Here is a 15,120-nt window from a genome sequence, read left to right as displayed (position 1 = left end):
GTGTGTCCTTGGTTATTTCCGTTACCAAAACAAATTAAAGCAAAAATGTGTGATGTAATTGTGACGTGAATGCGCTGTAATTTACTAGATAAATTACAGCCCCTTTGCGATATGCTTTTTTCCATTACCTATTAAGAAAACAAGAAAGAAAATTAAATAGATTCTTTCAGATAAGTCACTGCGAGAAATGTAAACTACTGGGTCTTTCTGGCTACTTCAGTCTTAATTCTTCCTCTTCCTGTTTACTAAAAGCCTGGAAGAGACACAAGGGTTTTCTGGGCTTTTTGTTTTTAGTTCGAGTGATTTGTTGATTTAGATCGAGTATGTCCAATTTAGATCGAGTGAGTCCACAAGCAGGAAAATCTGCAGAAAGAGCTGGCTTCGAGGGCAATCTGGAAAGTAAGCAACAAAATAAAAACTGCACTGTACCTATTTGAAAATAAATACCACGATTATTATTATTATTACTGTTGTTACTTACGGAATCATCATTTCAAGACAAAGAGCTACCTATGTTGACTTTGTAACTTCTGCTATCAAGGTTGATATGATCTCCAACTTTCTTTTGAGGATTACGGCATTCTTGGGCCTATAGCTGGATGGTGCCGCGTGGTATTCACGTTCGTTCATTCATTCAATTGTATTTATCGAGCGCTTGCTGTGTGCAGAGCACTGTACTAAGCGCTTGGAAGAGTCCAATTCAGCAAGAGAGAGAGACAATCCCTGCCCTCACCGGGCTCACAGTCTAGAAGGGGGGAGACAGACATCAACACAAGTAAACAGGCATCGATATAAATAAATGGAATTATAGATCTATACACAGCAAAACAAGTAAACAGGCTTTAATATGAATAGAATAATAGATACGTAAATATATACACGAGTGCCGCAGGGCCGGGGGGGAGGAGAGCAAAGGGAGCGAGTCGGGGCGATGGGGAGGGGAGGGGGAGCTGAGGAAAAGGGAGGCTTAGTCTGGGAAGGCCTCCTGGAGGAGGTGAGCCTTCAGTAGGGCTTTGAAGGGGGGAAGTGTGACTGTTTGGCGGATTTGAGGAGGGAGGGCGTTCCGGGCCAGAGGGAGGACGTGGACCGGGGGTCGACGGCGGGACAGGGGAGAACGAGGCCCAGTGAGGAGCGGAGTGTGCGGGCTGGGCTGGAGAAGGAGAGAAGGGAGGTGAGGAAGGAGGGGGCAAGGCGATGGGCGGCTCTGAAGCCAACGGTGAGGAGTTTTGGCTTGATTCGGAGGTGGACAGGCAACCCCTGGATATTTTTGAGGCGGGGGGGGTGACATGCCCAGAACGTTTCTGTAGAAAGACAATCTGGGCAGCAGCGTGAAGTATAGACTGAATAATAATAATTATGGTATTTGTTAAGTGATTACTACGTGCAGAGCACTGTTCTATGCGCTGGGGTAGATACGGGGTAATGAGATTGTCCCACGTGGGGCTCACATTTTCAAATCCTCATTTTGACAGATGAGGAGGTAACTGAGGCACTGAGAAGTGAAGTGACTTGCCCAAGGTCATACAGAAGACAAGCAGACAAGTGGCGGGGCCGGGATTGGAACCCACGACCTCTGACCGCCAAGCCCGGGCTCCTGCCACTGAGCCGCGCCGCTCAGGCAGGAAGTTAGGAGGTCAGAAAGGAGGCTGATGCGGTAATCCAGTCGGGATGGGATGAGCGATTGTACTAACGGGATAGCGGTTTGGACGGAGAGGAAAGGGCGGATCTCGGCGGTGTTCACCTCATTCGATCTTTCGATTGTACTTACTGAGCTCTTACGGTGTGCAGATCACTATATTAAGCGCTTGGCAGAGTACGATACGACAACGAAGAGACACGCTCCCGGCCCACGACGAGTTTACCTACAGAACTGTTCGTAGGACGCGGTGGGAATGAATTATCCCGAATCTCAACGTGAAACCTCAGGCTCCCAACCTCCTGAAACACTGCCATCCCCGTGCGGTTCTCCCTTTTCCCCCACGGATCCTCGGCTTCCAGCTCACCCCGCTGCAACTCAGCGTTCCCGGCGAACAAGTGTTTCTACCGCCTGCCTGGCCTCTCGGGTTTTGAGCGGCCGTCCTAGCCTCGGCCCCCCCGCTCAGTTCTTCCGGTTCTAGCCAGAGCGGGGGAAATGTCGCCAGGTGAGCGCCTGAGTTATCCCATTGGGAGGGGCCCGGAGAGAATGAACGAGCCGTCGGCCTGCTCTTGAGATTTCCGAAAACATCCGGAAATTCCGACCTATCCCGGGGAGGGCCCAGCCGGGCCAGAACTGCCCCGGAGATGACCGGACAAACGATCCGGCCTCTTTCCGAGTAAAATGGCGATACCCACACGGCTTCCCGACCGTTCGCCTGCCCACGCTGAGTGAGGGGGAAAGGGGGAAATCATGCTTACAGCTAGAATGGGGGTCTCTGGAACCCAAGAGAGGAGAAAGGAGTCGGAAGAGATCCCTCCCGTACTAGCCACCATCCAGTCTGAGAGCAGCTGGAGTGGTGAGTAGTCGGGGAGTGAAAGGAAATGGAAGGGGAGGAGGAGAGCAGGGTTGGGACGACTGGGACAGGAAAAGCGCAAGCCAAAACTAAAGGAGGACTGTGACAAAATGGGGAAAACGCACTCCCGGCTAGATGAGACGGCCAAATAAGGTTTACCTACCCAAATTCCTGAAGCGGGCACCCAATTTTATAGCCGCTTTCGGGCTCTTTAGAAGGCACGACCATTCAGTTACTTTTCAGTCGAGAAGCACCGGAGATTCAGCAGAGACGGGAAGAAAAAAAGCTAACGACACTTACCGATACTCGGGGGCCGAGGTAATCTGATTCGATCGATTTCTATCTTCTGAACGTGAGCAGGGTATTCCTTCCTGGAAAAGAGGATTAAAACGGCTGTACTCCGGACAGTAGCGCATCCGTGCGATAGATTTTACGTGTGTACATCAGATGAGGTAAAACACCGACCGTGATTACAGGTCTTCCGTTCTCTGCGCAATACACATTTATAAGCTGAAAGTTCCTTGACGACAGGAGCGGTGTTATTTATTTTTAAATTATCCACTTTCCCAAGTGCTCAGTATACTAATTTACACCGAACAAGATGCTCAGTATATACTAAGGAATGCCTGGCTCCCCCTATTTAGCTGGGGTTCGAGCAACGGAATGTTGCTTTTACTCATATTTTCCTTCACCAATAAACATCATCTCTACTTATTCAAGTAGGTCAACATTTGAGATTTACCGCTCAAGTTGACAGCGCACACCAGCAGCCAAACTACAGATTCGCTCTGGATGAAAAATGCAGATCTCAGGTCATTAAAGCATCGTGGGCCAAAATCTGCAAACTCTCCCCCACAATTTCGCGAAAGACGACTAGAGGGGTCTGCAGTTCTAAATGTATCGGACCCACCTCTCCAGAGTCGCGAATCTTCTAACGCGGAAACCTCTGACTTACATGGATTGAGCCGATTACTCATCTATCTTTAAAAAGGTGCGGCCACCAAAAGGTTAGCGGTGGCCGAGTCGGCCGCCCCTCCCCAAATACTCTGTGAGATCTAATGGCCCGGACTTCACCCGAATAGCGCCAATTGAGAATCTCCATGATACCAGAATGGGCGGCAACGAAGAAATCGGCATCAGCGATTACCTTCCCGGATCGCCCGATTCGATGGTTTCTCCAAATCTAATAATGATAACCACGGTATGTGTTAAGCGCTCACCGTGTGCTAGGCACTGTACTCGGCCCTAGCGGAGAAACGGGGTCCCGACGAGAGGCTCCCCCATCAACGGTATGTATTGAGAGCTTACTGTGCGCAGAGTAAAATTCAAGAGACTTGGTAGACACGATCCCTCTAGATTGTAAGTCTGATGTGGGCAGGGAAGGGGTTTGCTCTCCCAAGCGCTTAATACATCGCTCAGCACACAATAAGAGCTCGATAAACACCACCAGGTGATGTGGATGACGATGATAATAATAACGTTGGTATCTGTTAAGCGCTCACTATGTGCCGAGCACCGTTCTAAGCGCTGGGGTAGACATAGGGGAATCGGGTCGTCCCACGTAGGGCTCACAGTCTTAATTCCCATTTTACAGATGAGGGAACTGAGGCACAGAGAAGTTAAGTGACTCGCCCACGGTCACACAGCCGACAAGTGGCAGAGCTGGGATTCGAACTCATGAGCCCCGACTCCAAAGCCCGTGCTCTTTCCACTGAGCCACGCTGCTTCGATGATCCGTACCCCCGAGGCGGTTAGAGTCTCAGGGGAGATCTCTTCACAGAACAACGGACAGCTTTTGGGCAGGATGGGCAATCCTAGCTAGTCCACACTGCTCCTCGGAGCTGGAATGGACGCAGGAAGGCGACCGGCCGTAGGTTTTCTCTTTTCCCCTCTGACACTCGTCCGAAACCTCCTGGCCGAAACATCCAAAAGGGTTTTGCTCATCCCCAGTGGATTCCCAAGCCAAGCCTAGGGCTTCTCCTGACCCTGTCCCCCCGGCAGGCCGGTGGAGGAGATTTTCTTCCACCGTTTAGCGACCCGTCGCATTACCTATACTTGGAGAATTCAGTAACTTGGGAAGAGGAGGTAGGAAAGGGCTACACTATTCCACGAGAACAGGTAACGGACCAGAAGTCAAAGATGAACTGTCAAAGAAGATTCTTTTACCCTCCACTGTGAAAGAGGGAAGAATGGTATTTTCCACCCCCCCGAAAAAGGGAAAGAAAAATTCCAGAGCATTTATTCAGCTGAAATCGAAAGCAACTAGGGTAATTCTATGGTGGCTAAAATCCCTGCCCAAAAGAATCGGGTGAATCCCTGAAAATAAATGGACTGGCGAAGCCGGGACCCCATAAAGAAAATGGATACTCCCAATTGAAGCCTCTTTTGCTAAACACACACTTATATAAAATAGGGAGAAAAAGATGAAACAAGTTAATATTATTATTCTGGTATTTAAGTGCTTACTGTGTGCCAAGCACTGTTCTAAGCACTAGGGTAGACACAGGATAATTGGATTGTCCCACGTGGGGCTCACAGCCTCTAATCCCCATTTTACAGATGAGGGAACTGAGGCAGAGAGAAGTTAAGTGGCTTGCCCAAGGTCACCCAGCAGACAAGTGGCGGAGCCCGGATCAGAACCCACGTCACCTGAATCCCCAGCCCGTGCTCTTTCCGCTAAACCACGCTGCTTCTCTATAATCTTAATCTAACCTAATAACCTTAATTGCGATCAGAGCTGAGGAAAGGTTTCCTTATTCTGATTCCGAATTATACCATGTAGCCCCTTCATGTAAACTAAGATATTTAACGTTCCCCTACCGGCTCATCGAGTCCCCGTCTCAGCCTAAAAGAAGTATATCGAAGCGTTCAATACGAAAAATTTAAAACCCAATTGCGCGAAGCAATCATTAAGGACACTTCACAGCTTTACGTTTCCATGTTAGACATTTCAGGTACATAATTTTACACAAAAGATGGGATATTCCTGTAAAACGTGTGGGGCTACGGAGTCGTGCCCCAAAAAAGGAATTAACTGCACGCCTGTGAAAGGCATTTGGCGGGTCGCCTGAAGATGAGGGCAGCGGTACGGCGTAGTGGCTAGAGTCCGGGCCTGGGAGTCGGAAGGTCACGGTTTCCAATCCCGGCTCCGCCACTTGTCTGCCGTGTGACCTTGGGCAGGTCACTTCGCTTCTCTGTGCCTCAATTACCTCATCTGTAAAATGGGGATTGAGACAGCGAGCCCCGCGTGGGAAGGGGACTACGTCCACCCCGATCTGCTTGTTCCCACCCCGGCGCTCAGGACGGTGCCTGGCACCCAGTGAGCGCTTAACAAATACCGAGATTATTATTATTACCAAAGAAATCCCGGCCAGCTCCCTGAGAAATTTCACGCCTTCACCTACTAGACACGCTCGACCAAATGGCAGCTCGAGATGACGAAGGTCTGGGACCCAGTCACTCGACAGCCCGTGCGCTTTGTTTCTCCCAAGCAAACTGTTCCACTCCCTCTCCCTCTGGATTCTCGGAGGCCACCCACTCATTCCTCACACATGTCCCCCCGGGAAAGTCACATCCCCCGGGAGCATTTGGGGGATCAATCTCCCCACTCTCTTATCCTGCCACTCCATCCGACAGTTACTCTTTCCCTCTTCAAAGCCTTATCGAAGGTCCACCTCCTCCAAGAAGCCTTCCCTGACTAAACCCTCCTTTCCTCTTCTCCCACTCCCTTCTGCGTCGCCCTGACTGGCTCCCTTTATTCATCCCCCACTCCGGCCCATTACTTATGTATATACCAGTAATTTATTGATTTCTAATAACGTCTGTCTCCCCCCGTAGACTGTAAGTTAGTTGTGGGCAGGGAATGTATCTGTCGCATTGTTATACTGCACTCTCCCGAGTACAGAGCTCTGCACAGATTAAGCGCTCAGTAAATACGACTGACGGATTTTGTCTGTTTCCTTCTTGATCTCTGAACTCTGACTAGAGTACATTTGTCATTGTGCTCTTTTTTTTTTTTTTAATAATAATAATGATGATGATGATGGTATTTGTTAAGCGCTTACTATAGGCCAAGCACTGTTCTCGCCGCTGGGGTAGACACAAGGTAATCAGGTGGTCCGCCGTGGGGCTCGCAGCCTTTAATCCCCATTTTACAGATGAGGGAACTGAGGCAGAGAGAAGTCAAGCGACTTGCCCAAAGTCACACAGGAGACAAATGGCGGGGCCGGGATTAGGACCCACGTCCTCCGACCCCCGAGCCCGGGCTCCTTCCTCTCGGCCACGCCGCTTGAAGCTCTTACCGTGCGCCAGGCGCTTTCCTGAGCACATCGGGTTGGACCCGGTCCCTGCCCCACACGGGGCTCACGGTCTCAACCCCCATTTTACAGATGAGGCAGAGGAGGCCCGGGAAGTCACATGACTTGCCCAAGGTCACCCGGCAGACCGGGGCAGAGCCAGGAACCCAAGTCTCTCTGACTCCCGGGCCTATCCTCTACCTCCATTAGGCCACGCTGCTTTTCACCCGTCTCGCCCATTAGACCGCATGCTTCTCGAGGACCGACATCACACCTTTCACTCCGTGGCTCCCCGAACACTTAGAACGGTGCCCTATGAACAGCAAGCCTCGGAGGACGCTTGAAACCGACCCGTCGGCATCATTAAACGACAGTGCTCCGCACACTAAGCGTTCAATAAAGACGACAATGAATGGATGGGACAGGGACCGTGTCCACCCCGATCTTCTTGTAACCACCCCGGGGCTCAGTACGGTGCCCGGCACACAGTAAACACTTAATACTATTATTATTATTACTACTTATTATCTCCTTGCTCCTCAGAAGACACCGACTGGCTGTCCACTGCGGATCAAGCGGATCCTGACTCCTGGCTTCAAGGAATACGTCCCTCCCCTCGACCTAACCTCGCTACTCTCCCACCGGAACCCCGCTTCCACGCTTTGCTCCTCCCGAGCCAACCCGCTCTCTGGTACTGTACTCTCCCTGGGGCTTAGCGCAGTGCTCTGCACGTAGCAAGTGCTCAATAAATACCACCGATTGATTATCCGGGCCTCATTCTACATCGCCCACCGCCGACTACCTTCCCTTCTGCCCGGAACTCCCTCCCCTTTCCTATCCACCTTGTGGGCAGGGAACGTGTCTCTTTATTGTTTTATTGAACTCTCCCTGCCCGCGACGAGCTGCTTAAGCGAGATGGGGTCTGGGTCCAACCCAGCAGTGTCTAGCACGTAGTAAGCGCTTAAATACCACAATTATTATTATTAATATAATTAATAAGTCTGGTGCTCCCCCCTTCCTGCAATTCGCGTTGGCGTCTGCCTCGCCTCCTGGAATAAGTCAGGTCCCTGGGGGAAGAGACTGTCGTCTGACTCGTGTGCTTTCCCAAGAACTTGGTATTCCGTGCTTAGTACGTACTGAGCGTTTTCTCTCGGTAGACACGTGCACATACTCGCTGCTGACTGACTGACATTTCGGAGCAAAGCGATTTCAACTAGTACAGAAAGTATCGCGGTGGCACGGAGACGGGAAGACTGCCCTAAGCCAATGTAATAAAAATAATAAAAATAATTACGATATTTGGTAAGCGTCTACTATGTGCCGGGCACCGAACTGAGCGTTGGGGTGGATTCGAGCGAATCGGGTTGGACACAGTCCCTGCCCCGCGTGGGGCTCACGGTCTCAATCCCTATTTTACAGATGAGGGAACTGAGGCACAGGGAAGTGAAGTGACTTGGCCAAGGCCACACAGCGGACAAGTGGCGGAGCTGGGATTAGAAGCCGTGACCTTTGGACTTCTCTATCCACCACGCCATGTTGATTCTTGTACTTTCCTTCGGGAAGCGGCGGGGCTCAGTGAAGAGTCCGGGCTTGGGAGTCAGAGGTCAAGGGTTCGAATGCTGGCTCTGCCACTTGTCAGCTGTGTGACTGTGGGCAAGTCACTTTACTTCTCTGGGCCTCAGTTACCTCATTTGTAAAATGGGGATTAAGACTGGGAGCCTTAACAATCCGATTACCCTGTATCTCCCCCAGCGCTTAGAACAGTGCTCTGCACATGGTAAGCGCTTAACAAATGCCAACATTATTATCATTACTTTCCCAAGTGCTTCGCACATTGTTCTGCACACAGTACGTGCTTAATAAATACGACTGTACTCTGTCTAATGAAATACTGCTGCCTGACTCTGTTGCCTCTTATTCCTGTCGAGACGAAAACTGAATGGGTTTTACTGAGCCAACAAATACATTAATAATTTTGTTTTACCTGAGCACTCCCCTCCCTTTTCTAATTTCATCCATATTAAGCTTACCTTTCCTTTTGATCCAGACTGCTTAAAGCGTGAAAGAGAGAAACACGTGAGAGACGAGAACCAGTTCTCAGTACACGACTGCATCAGAGGTTAATTTCTGATGAAACTACGGATGCATATTAGGTAAGCTCAAAGTGACACCGATATCTGCGATTCAGAACGTGTTTCGATTTGTCAATTGACCGGTAAAATCTAGCACGCCGAAGCGGGTTCTCTCGTTCCTGGTTTCAGAGGAGGGTGAGCTAGAACGATCGGAAAAAATACGCTAAACCGCGGTTTTCAAGTATCTGGATTAATCTGGAAAAAAAAAAAAAGCTCAAGAGAGAGTCAAACAGCACAATTTCAGTTTACCCCGATTACTGTATACGACTGTGTCAAAGAGTGAGGGAGGACGTACCCACAGGTGTGCGTTTGTGTGTCTGTGTGTGTCTCTCCTTCTCTGTTCATCCGTGTGTGTGTGTGTATAAATCCCAAACAAACACAGGTCGACCCCAGGTTCGAGGTACGCCAACCTGTATCTTCTACAGTTTGATGCCTAACTCCATCCACCCGGCACAGCCCCGATGCCCGACAGGTAACAAAACCCTCTCCCCGGCACCTCCGTCCACTAGACAGCGATCGGCAATGGCCAACAACAATTTTCCATTTTTGAGTAAGCGCGTGGTCCGAGTCGGACGGCCCTGGCCAAGGAAGACGCCACGGAGAGGATAACCGACGAGGTTGCCGAACGGCGAGGCGATTGATAATGCGGATACTGGTGGGTTAATCGTCTCTCTTTCGGGGGGATGACGTCTGGTGAGAACCTAGATGAATTTCGACATCCAAAGCCGAATGGATGAAGTAGCTACGCTTTGCGATTAAGAAGATCGGGGCCAATTTTTAAGAGAGCGGACCAACTCGACAATACAATTAAAGGCGACCCTATTGAAGAGAGGCATTCGGAGGTGAACGGAGGTGCTCGGACGGAAACGTCTGGCCTCGAGGTTCTTCATGAGGAAAAGACGGTTGCCGTTCAACCTACGTAGGTGAAATTACTCACTATAAGTTGAAAAACTGCCACAGTCTGCTGAAAAAAAAAACCTGACACCACTCACGATCTTAATTCAGATCTTCATTTATTTGAAAACTGTGATGCCATCCTGTGAATTATTTGATTCGGGCTAAACTACTGTGAGGTGTCATTCATTAAGGGATTTCACGTTCTGATTCTAGGAATTATGGAATAAATCCCCATTCTGGGTAGATCTACCCTTGAGGAACCATTCCGGCGCTTAGAACGGTGCTTGGCACATCATACGCGCTTAACAAATACATCATCATCATCATTACTATGAGACAACCATATTTTCAAGGAGTATAACACCCTTTTCTCATGGGATCCACCTGGAAATGCAGTTCATATCAAATATTTCCGAATTCACCTGCCTAAGTGACTGCACTGCCATTTCTCCTCCTCCCCAGCGAGTTTGGAGAAGAAAAAGATTATTTTTCTAAGTCATGGGGCTCTCTGGAGTGGAAAGAGGAGTGGAGTTAGAAAGCTGTGGGCCCAGGTTTGTGGAAACGAGGCAATTTTGGGGTCGAGGGGCCGGTGAGGCAGGCCAAGGTTTTGTGGTACTCCCCTAGTGCCTGCCCACTGGGAGAGCGCGAAAGAGTTAAGAGATAACAGTCTCAAGCCTCCTCTTACCTTTTTCTTCCTTCTTCCCTCCTTTCCTCTATTTTTTCCCCTTTTCTCTCCCGCCATTACTGACACTTAATTCCCCACGTGATAGCCACTTCCCTCTTTTGGGGGTTGTATGTAAAAAAACAAAAAAGTGGGACGATTGTGTGAGAAAATACAGTATTGATTGAAAAGAGTATCCAAGTGGTAATCTCAAACATCTACCATCTTTCTAGCCCACAGTTTTCCACCTCCTCTAAAGAGTTACCATTTTTACAGTCCCTATTTTTCTCAATTCGAGGAGAGGAAAAACAACATTCTGGGCTCAGATTGTGCAGCCTAAATTACTTACTCGGAGTAAATTTAGAAAGGAAAACAATTCTCGGCATTCCTCCCTCCACTAGAGATTATTCCTGCAACTGATCAAACTGTCCGGAGTACCTCCAAGGGAACAGATAAAACCCCTTTCTCCCAGACACGTTTAGTGGCTAAGTAGGTCTGATTCTTCGAATCGATAAAAAGCAGTGCTCGGTAAATGGGAGATGGGGGAAGAAATGAACCCGGTGGAAATGGAAAAAAAATTAAAGGAGGTGCCTACCTGTATATAAATCCTACCTAGCTTGGGGTGGAAAATAACTAAATTTATTCCATATTTTAGAACGTCTCCCCCCAAGATGTGGGGGAAACGGAAGGGGCCCATTATAAAAGGGAGAGGGAGAAGAGGGGACATTTGGGAAGAGAACGTAGCCAGGTTTCAGGTGCCTCAGTTACCTCACCTGTGAAATGGGGATTACGACTGTGAGCCCCACGTGGGACAACCTGCCCTCCCCAGTGCTTAGAACAGTGCTAGGCACATAGTACTTAACAAATACCATCATCATCATTATTATTATTATTACTATCCGCCGGGTCTAGCAGCATGGATTACGGGGGTGGGGCCAGCAGCCGGGACGGAGCCGGAGGTGGACCCGAGATGTCACCTGCAACTTTCTTTTTTTTAATCCCCCCCCAAAATCGCGAGCCCGGACCAGAGGTCCCCGACATCTCTGGCCCAGAACCCAGAGAGGGGTAAAGGGATAAAGCTGCCCGGCCGGCTGGCCGCCGGGAATCGGGGAGCAGGGGGTGGGACGCTTGAACGCCTAACGCGCGTCGGGGTTCCGGACTCACAGTGCCTGCTGCCCAGCCGAACCCCACTGCTCAAGAGTTGCTTCCAAACCTTTCCCCCTCTCTCCTCGCCATCCCGTCTTCCCCTCAGAGCCCCATTCACCCTGACATTCCAAGCCAAAAACGCTGATTGTACCTGTTGACTTGGAAAACTCTAAGTCTTACATTAATCCTTTCTGAATCCCCGAGTCGATGATAATAATGATAATAATGATGGCATCTGTTAAGCGCTATGTGTCAAGCACAGTTGGATTGGCATGCCGGATTTAGTTTGTTAAACCACTTAAAAGAGAAGTTTTGATATTTAAATGGGGAAGGAACAGAGAGGTCGGCCTATCTTCTCTCCCACCCGGCCTCTTCCTTATCTCCCCTATTCCCGCCAAACAATCGATGGTGGTTTGTCGTTGGCCTGATCCGCAATCTCCCTCGCTCGGGAAAGACACGGGCCTAATATCAAAATAACCATCGCCGTTCCATGAACGCATAAAGCATTTTTCTATTGCTCATGTCATTCTGCATTCCCAACCCCCTTCTCAAGTTGGGAGGGGCAGGAATTATCTCCATTTTACCGATGAGGAAACAAGAGATTTAAATGCCTCATCTACGGTCACCTAGCAGGCCGGTGTCAGAACCAGAACTAAATCCCAGGTCTCCCGAGGCCCGGCTTCTCGCTCTTTCAACAACCCGTCGCGGCCTACTACTTGAGATCTCGCCAGGGACGGAAAACAGTCTTCGCCTCCACTCTTCGGGGTCCTCGGCTCGAAGACTAGAACGAGCAGGCGTCGACCAAATTTAAGAAGCGGAAAGGGTACGCTAGCTGACGTGGACGTGAACGAAGCCGGATCCTGTGACGGGCTACGGACAAGATCGAGCCCCCGCATCAGGAAGACTCGAAGGAACGGTGTCTTCTGGAAGTTAAGGATGATTTCAAACTCCTTGCACCTGGGGGATGGAGGGAGTACTCGGGTGGACCGCAGTTTCCCTGGAGAGTTTAAGCTCTCGGCTGCCTGCAAACGAGAGATGGGACAGGCAGAACTGCAGCCCATTCTTGCACTATCCTTTGAGGCTTCCGGTCTCGACACCCCACGTGCTTCAAGGAGGCAACGGAAAGCTCAAAAACGCTCGGCTGGGCTTCTCGTGCCGGACGCCATCGCTAAGGGGACGTCGAGAATGCCAAGACGGGCCATCGGGCTGGGATCGAACCAAAATCTTTGTGAAAAGATACTATTCAAATATTTTCCATTTCCAAATGACCGTATTCTTAAAAGGGTAAGCACCACAGGAACTAAGCCCCCGTTCTTTCATTTTTTGGGATTTAGAAAATTGTAGAACAGTTTTCCGCTGCTGTTCAGTCACAAGACAATAGAGGTTTTTAATGTAACTGGCCTAAGGATCATAGAGGATCCGAGGAAAAAGCTATAATTCTGTACTTCTTTGAAAACCTCCAGTGAGCAAACACAATCGCCCGTAACATGAAGAAGTAGCAGCGTGGCTCAGTGGAAGGAGCACGGGTTTGGGAGTCGGAGATCATGGGTTCGAATCCCGGCTCCACCACTCGTCAGCTGTGTGACTGTGGGCAAGTCACTTCACTTCTCTGTGCCTCCGTTCCCTCATCTGTAAAATGGGGATGAAGACTGCGAGCCTCATGTGGGACAACCTGATGACTCTGTATCTACCCCAGCGCTTAGAGCAGTGCTCTGCACATAGTAAGCGCTTAACAAATACCAACATTATTATTACGAAGACGGCCACGCTGAACAAAATAGGGAATAGAGGACAGAAGGACAGTGATCGAGCTGGTTTTTCAAAGTTACGAACAGTGCAAACTTTACCGCAAACAAGAGGCGTAAAAAATAATCATCTAGAGATGGGATATCGTTCCGGTATGTTGAGGGCAAAAACAGGAAACCCTTTGAAACCAAAAGAGCTTCTGAGGCGCAATTTTGGAGTCATTTTGTAGACTATGGATAGAGGTTTGATTTATAATAGAGTGATAGCAGAAGAGGTATTTCACAATGCACTTCAGGTGCTGAAATTACGAAAGTAAAGATGATGACAGCTGAGGAGTTTAAAACAACGTTAACAGAAAAAAGACAGTTTAGACACCTTGAAAATCATTCTGGACCTTCTGAGGTGATGTTAAACTCAAGGAGCAGTAAGTTTATTTTTTCCAAGAGAAAAGCTAAATCGGGAAGTGAATCAGAAATGCTAATTCAGGGATGATTCAGAAATGACACACATACGACAATAATAAAAATAGCCACGTTAAACTCGGGAGCAATATGGAGATAAACGATAAACACTGTTAAAACTCACCATTTCTTGCGACTCAAAAGCTAGTGAATACTTTGCAAAAATAGACATCAACTTTATTAGACACATAATTAAAATTTTTGAAGGAATACCGAGCAGTACAAGGAACTACATAAACGCGAAAGGAGGCTTTAGTGTTCTAGGCTGTAGACTGCTCGCTTAAACGTTCACAACTGTTCTCCTGAAAAAGGAAAGGCAGTAAGAAAGAATTCAAAAACACATCGCAACTTGCAAAAGGCACGGCGGAACACGGAGAAGAAAGAAATTTTACCTTTGGGCTGCTGTTTTCATGATCGCTATCTGGGCGTTGGCGTGGTGAAAACGTCGACCGTGGAGTACGGTTCCCGAACTCAGAGACACGTTCTGTGAATTTTCACTGTAAGAGTCGAGAAACAAAGGTTATTTCTTTTGAAAGACAGCAGCGACTATATGGAATAAGAGATTAAACCCCTTGAATAATCCAACAACCTCAAATTATTTTGGAGAGTCGACTTTACGCCTGTACGCTCAACAGCTTTACCCGGACTCTGTCGAATCATCTCGACGTCCTCATGTTCTTTAAATTTTTCATTTGAGATCCCATTTCCACAATGAAACGAATCAAATTCTTTAACGTGCTAATATGGTACAAGTTGTTAATAAGCAGCGTCTTAAGTGTTTTGGAAAAGTACGCGCTTTCGGTATTTTGGGGGAAGCAGCGTGGAATAGCGGACGGAGCCCGGGCCTGGGAGTCGGAAGGTTACGGGTTCTAATCTCGGCTCCGTCATAGTCTGTTGCGTGACCTCGGGCAAGCCGCTTCACTTCTCTGTGCCTCAGTTACCTCATCTGTAAAATGGGGATTAAGACTCCGAGCCCCACGTGGGACAACCTGGTTACCCTGTACCTACCCCAGCGCTTAGAACAGTGCTTGGCACACAGAACGTGCTTAACAAATACCATCATCACCATTACTATCATCATCATCAATTTTAAAGAATTCGCCCATTTACTTTATGACTCCAATTTAATACGGCTGCGGTAAAATGGAACGCCTGTTATTTTGCAAAAAATAAGATTCAAAGCACAAAAACCAGAAAAAATACGAAACATTTGTACCCTAAATCTGCAGTACAAAGGGTAGGTCTCATATTAAATGTAGATAATTCAGCATTCTTTCAAAACCTAGTCTTGGC

The 15,120-nt window shown here is 48.7% G+C and overlaps 1 protein-coding gene across 1 annotated transcript in view; it reads right to left on the bottom strand.

The window, feature by feature from the left end:
* SENP6 (SUMO specific peptidase 6) overlaps positions 1 to 15,120 on the bottom strand; it is a gene marked incomplete at its 5' end in the record, with an annotated part of 80,585 nt that overhangs the window by 42,093 nt on the left and 23,372 nt on the right. Inside the window, 3 exons of the mRNA XM_029046960.2 lie at positions 2,790 to 2,860; positions 8,815 to 8,835; positions 14,220 to 14,324. Coding sequence (XP_028902793.1) covers positions 2,790 to 2,860; positions 8,815 to 8,835; positions 14,220 to 14,324 — 197 coding nt within the window. The remainder of the gene's footprint in view (positions 1 to 2,789; positions 2,861 to 8,814; positions 8,836 to 14,219; positions 14,325 to 15,120) is intronic.

The sequence above is a fragment of the Ornithorhynchus anatinus genome, chromosome 19 (genome assembly GCF_004115215.2).
Source record: "Ornithorhynchus anatinus isolate Pmale09 chromosome 19, mOrnAna1.pri.v4, whole genome shotgun sequence".
NCBI classification, from domain to species: domain Eukaryota; kingdom Metazoa; phylum Chordata; class Mammalia; order Monotremata; family Ornithorhynchidae; genus Ornithorhynchus; species Ornithorhynchus anatinus.
The sequence above is the reverse complement of the archived record's forward strand: the minus strand, read 5'-3'. Positions and strand labels throughout refer to the sequence as shown.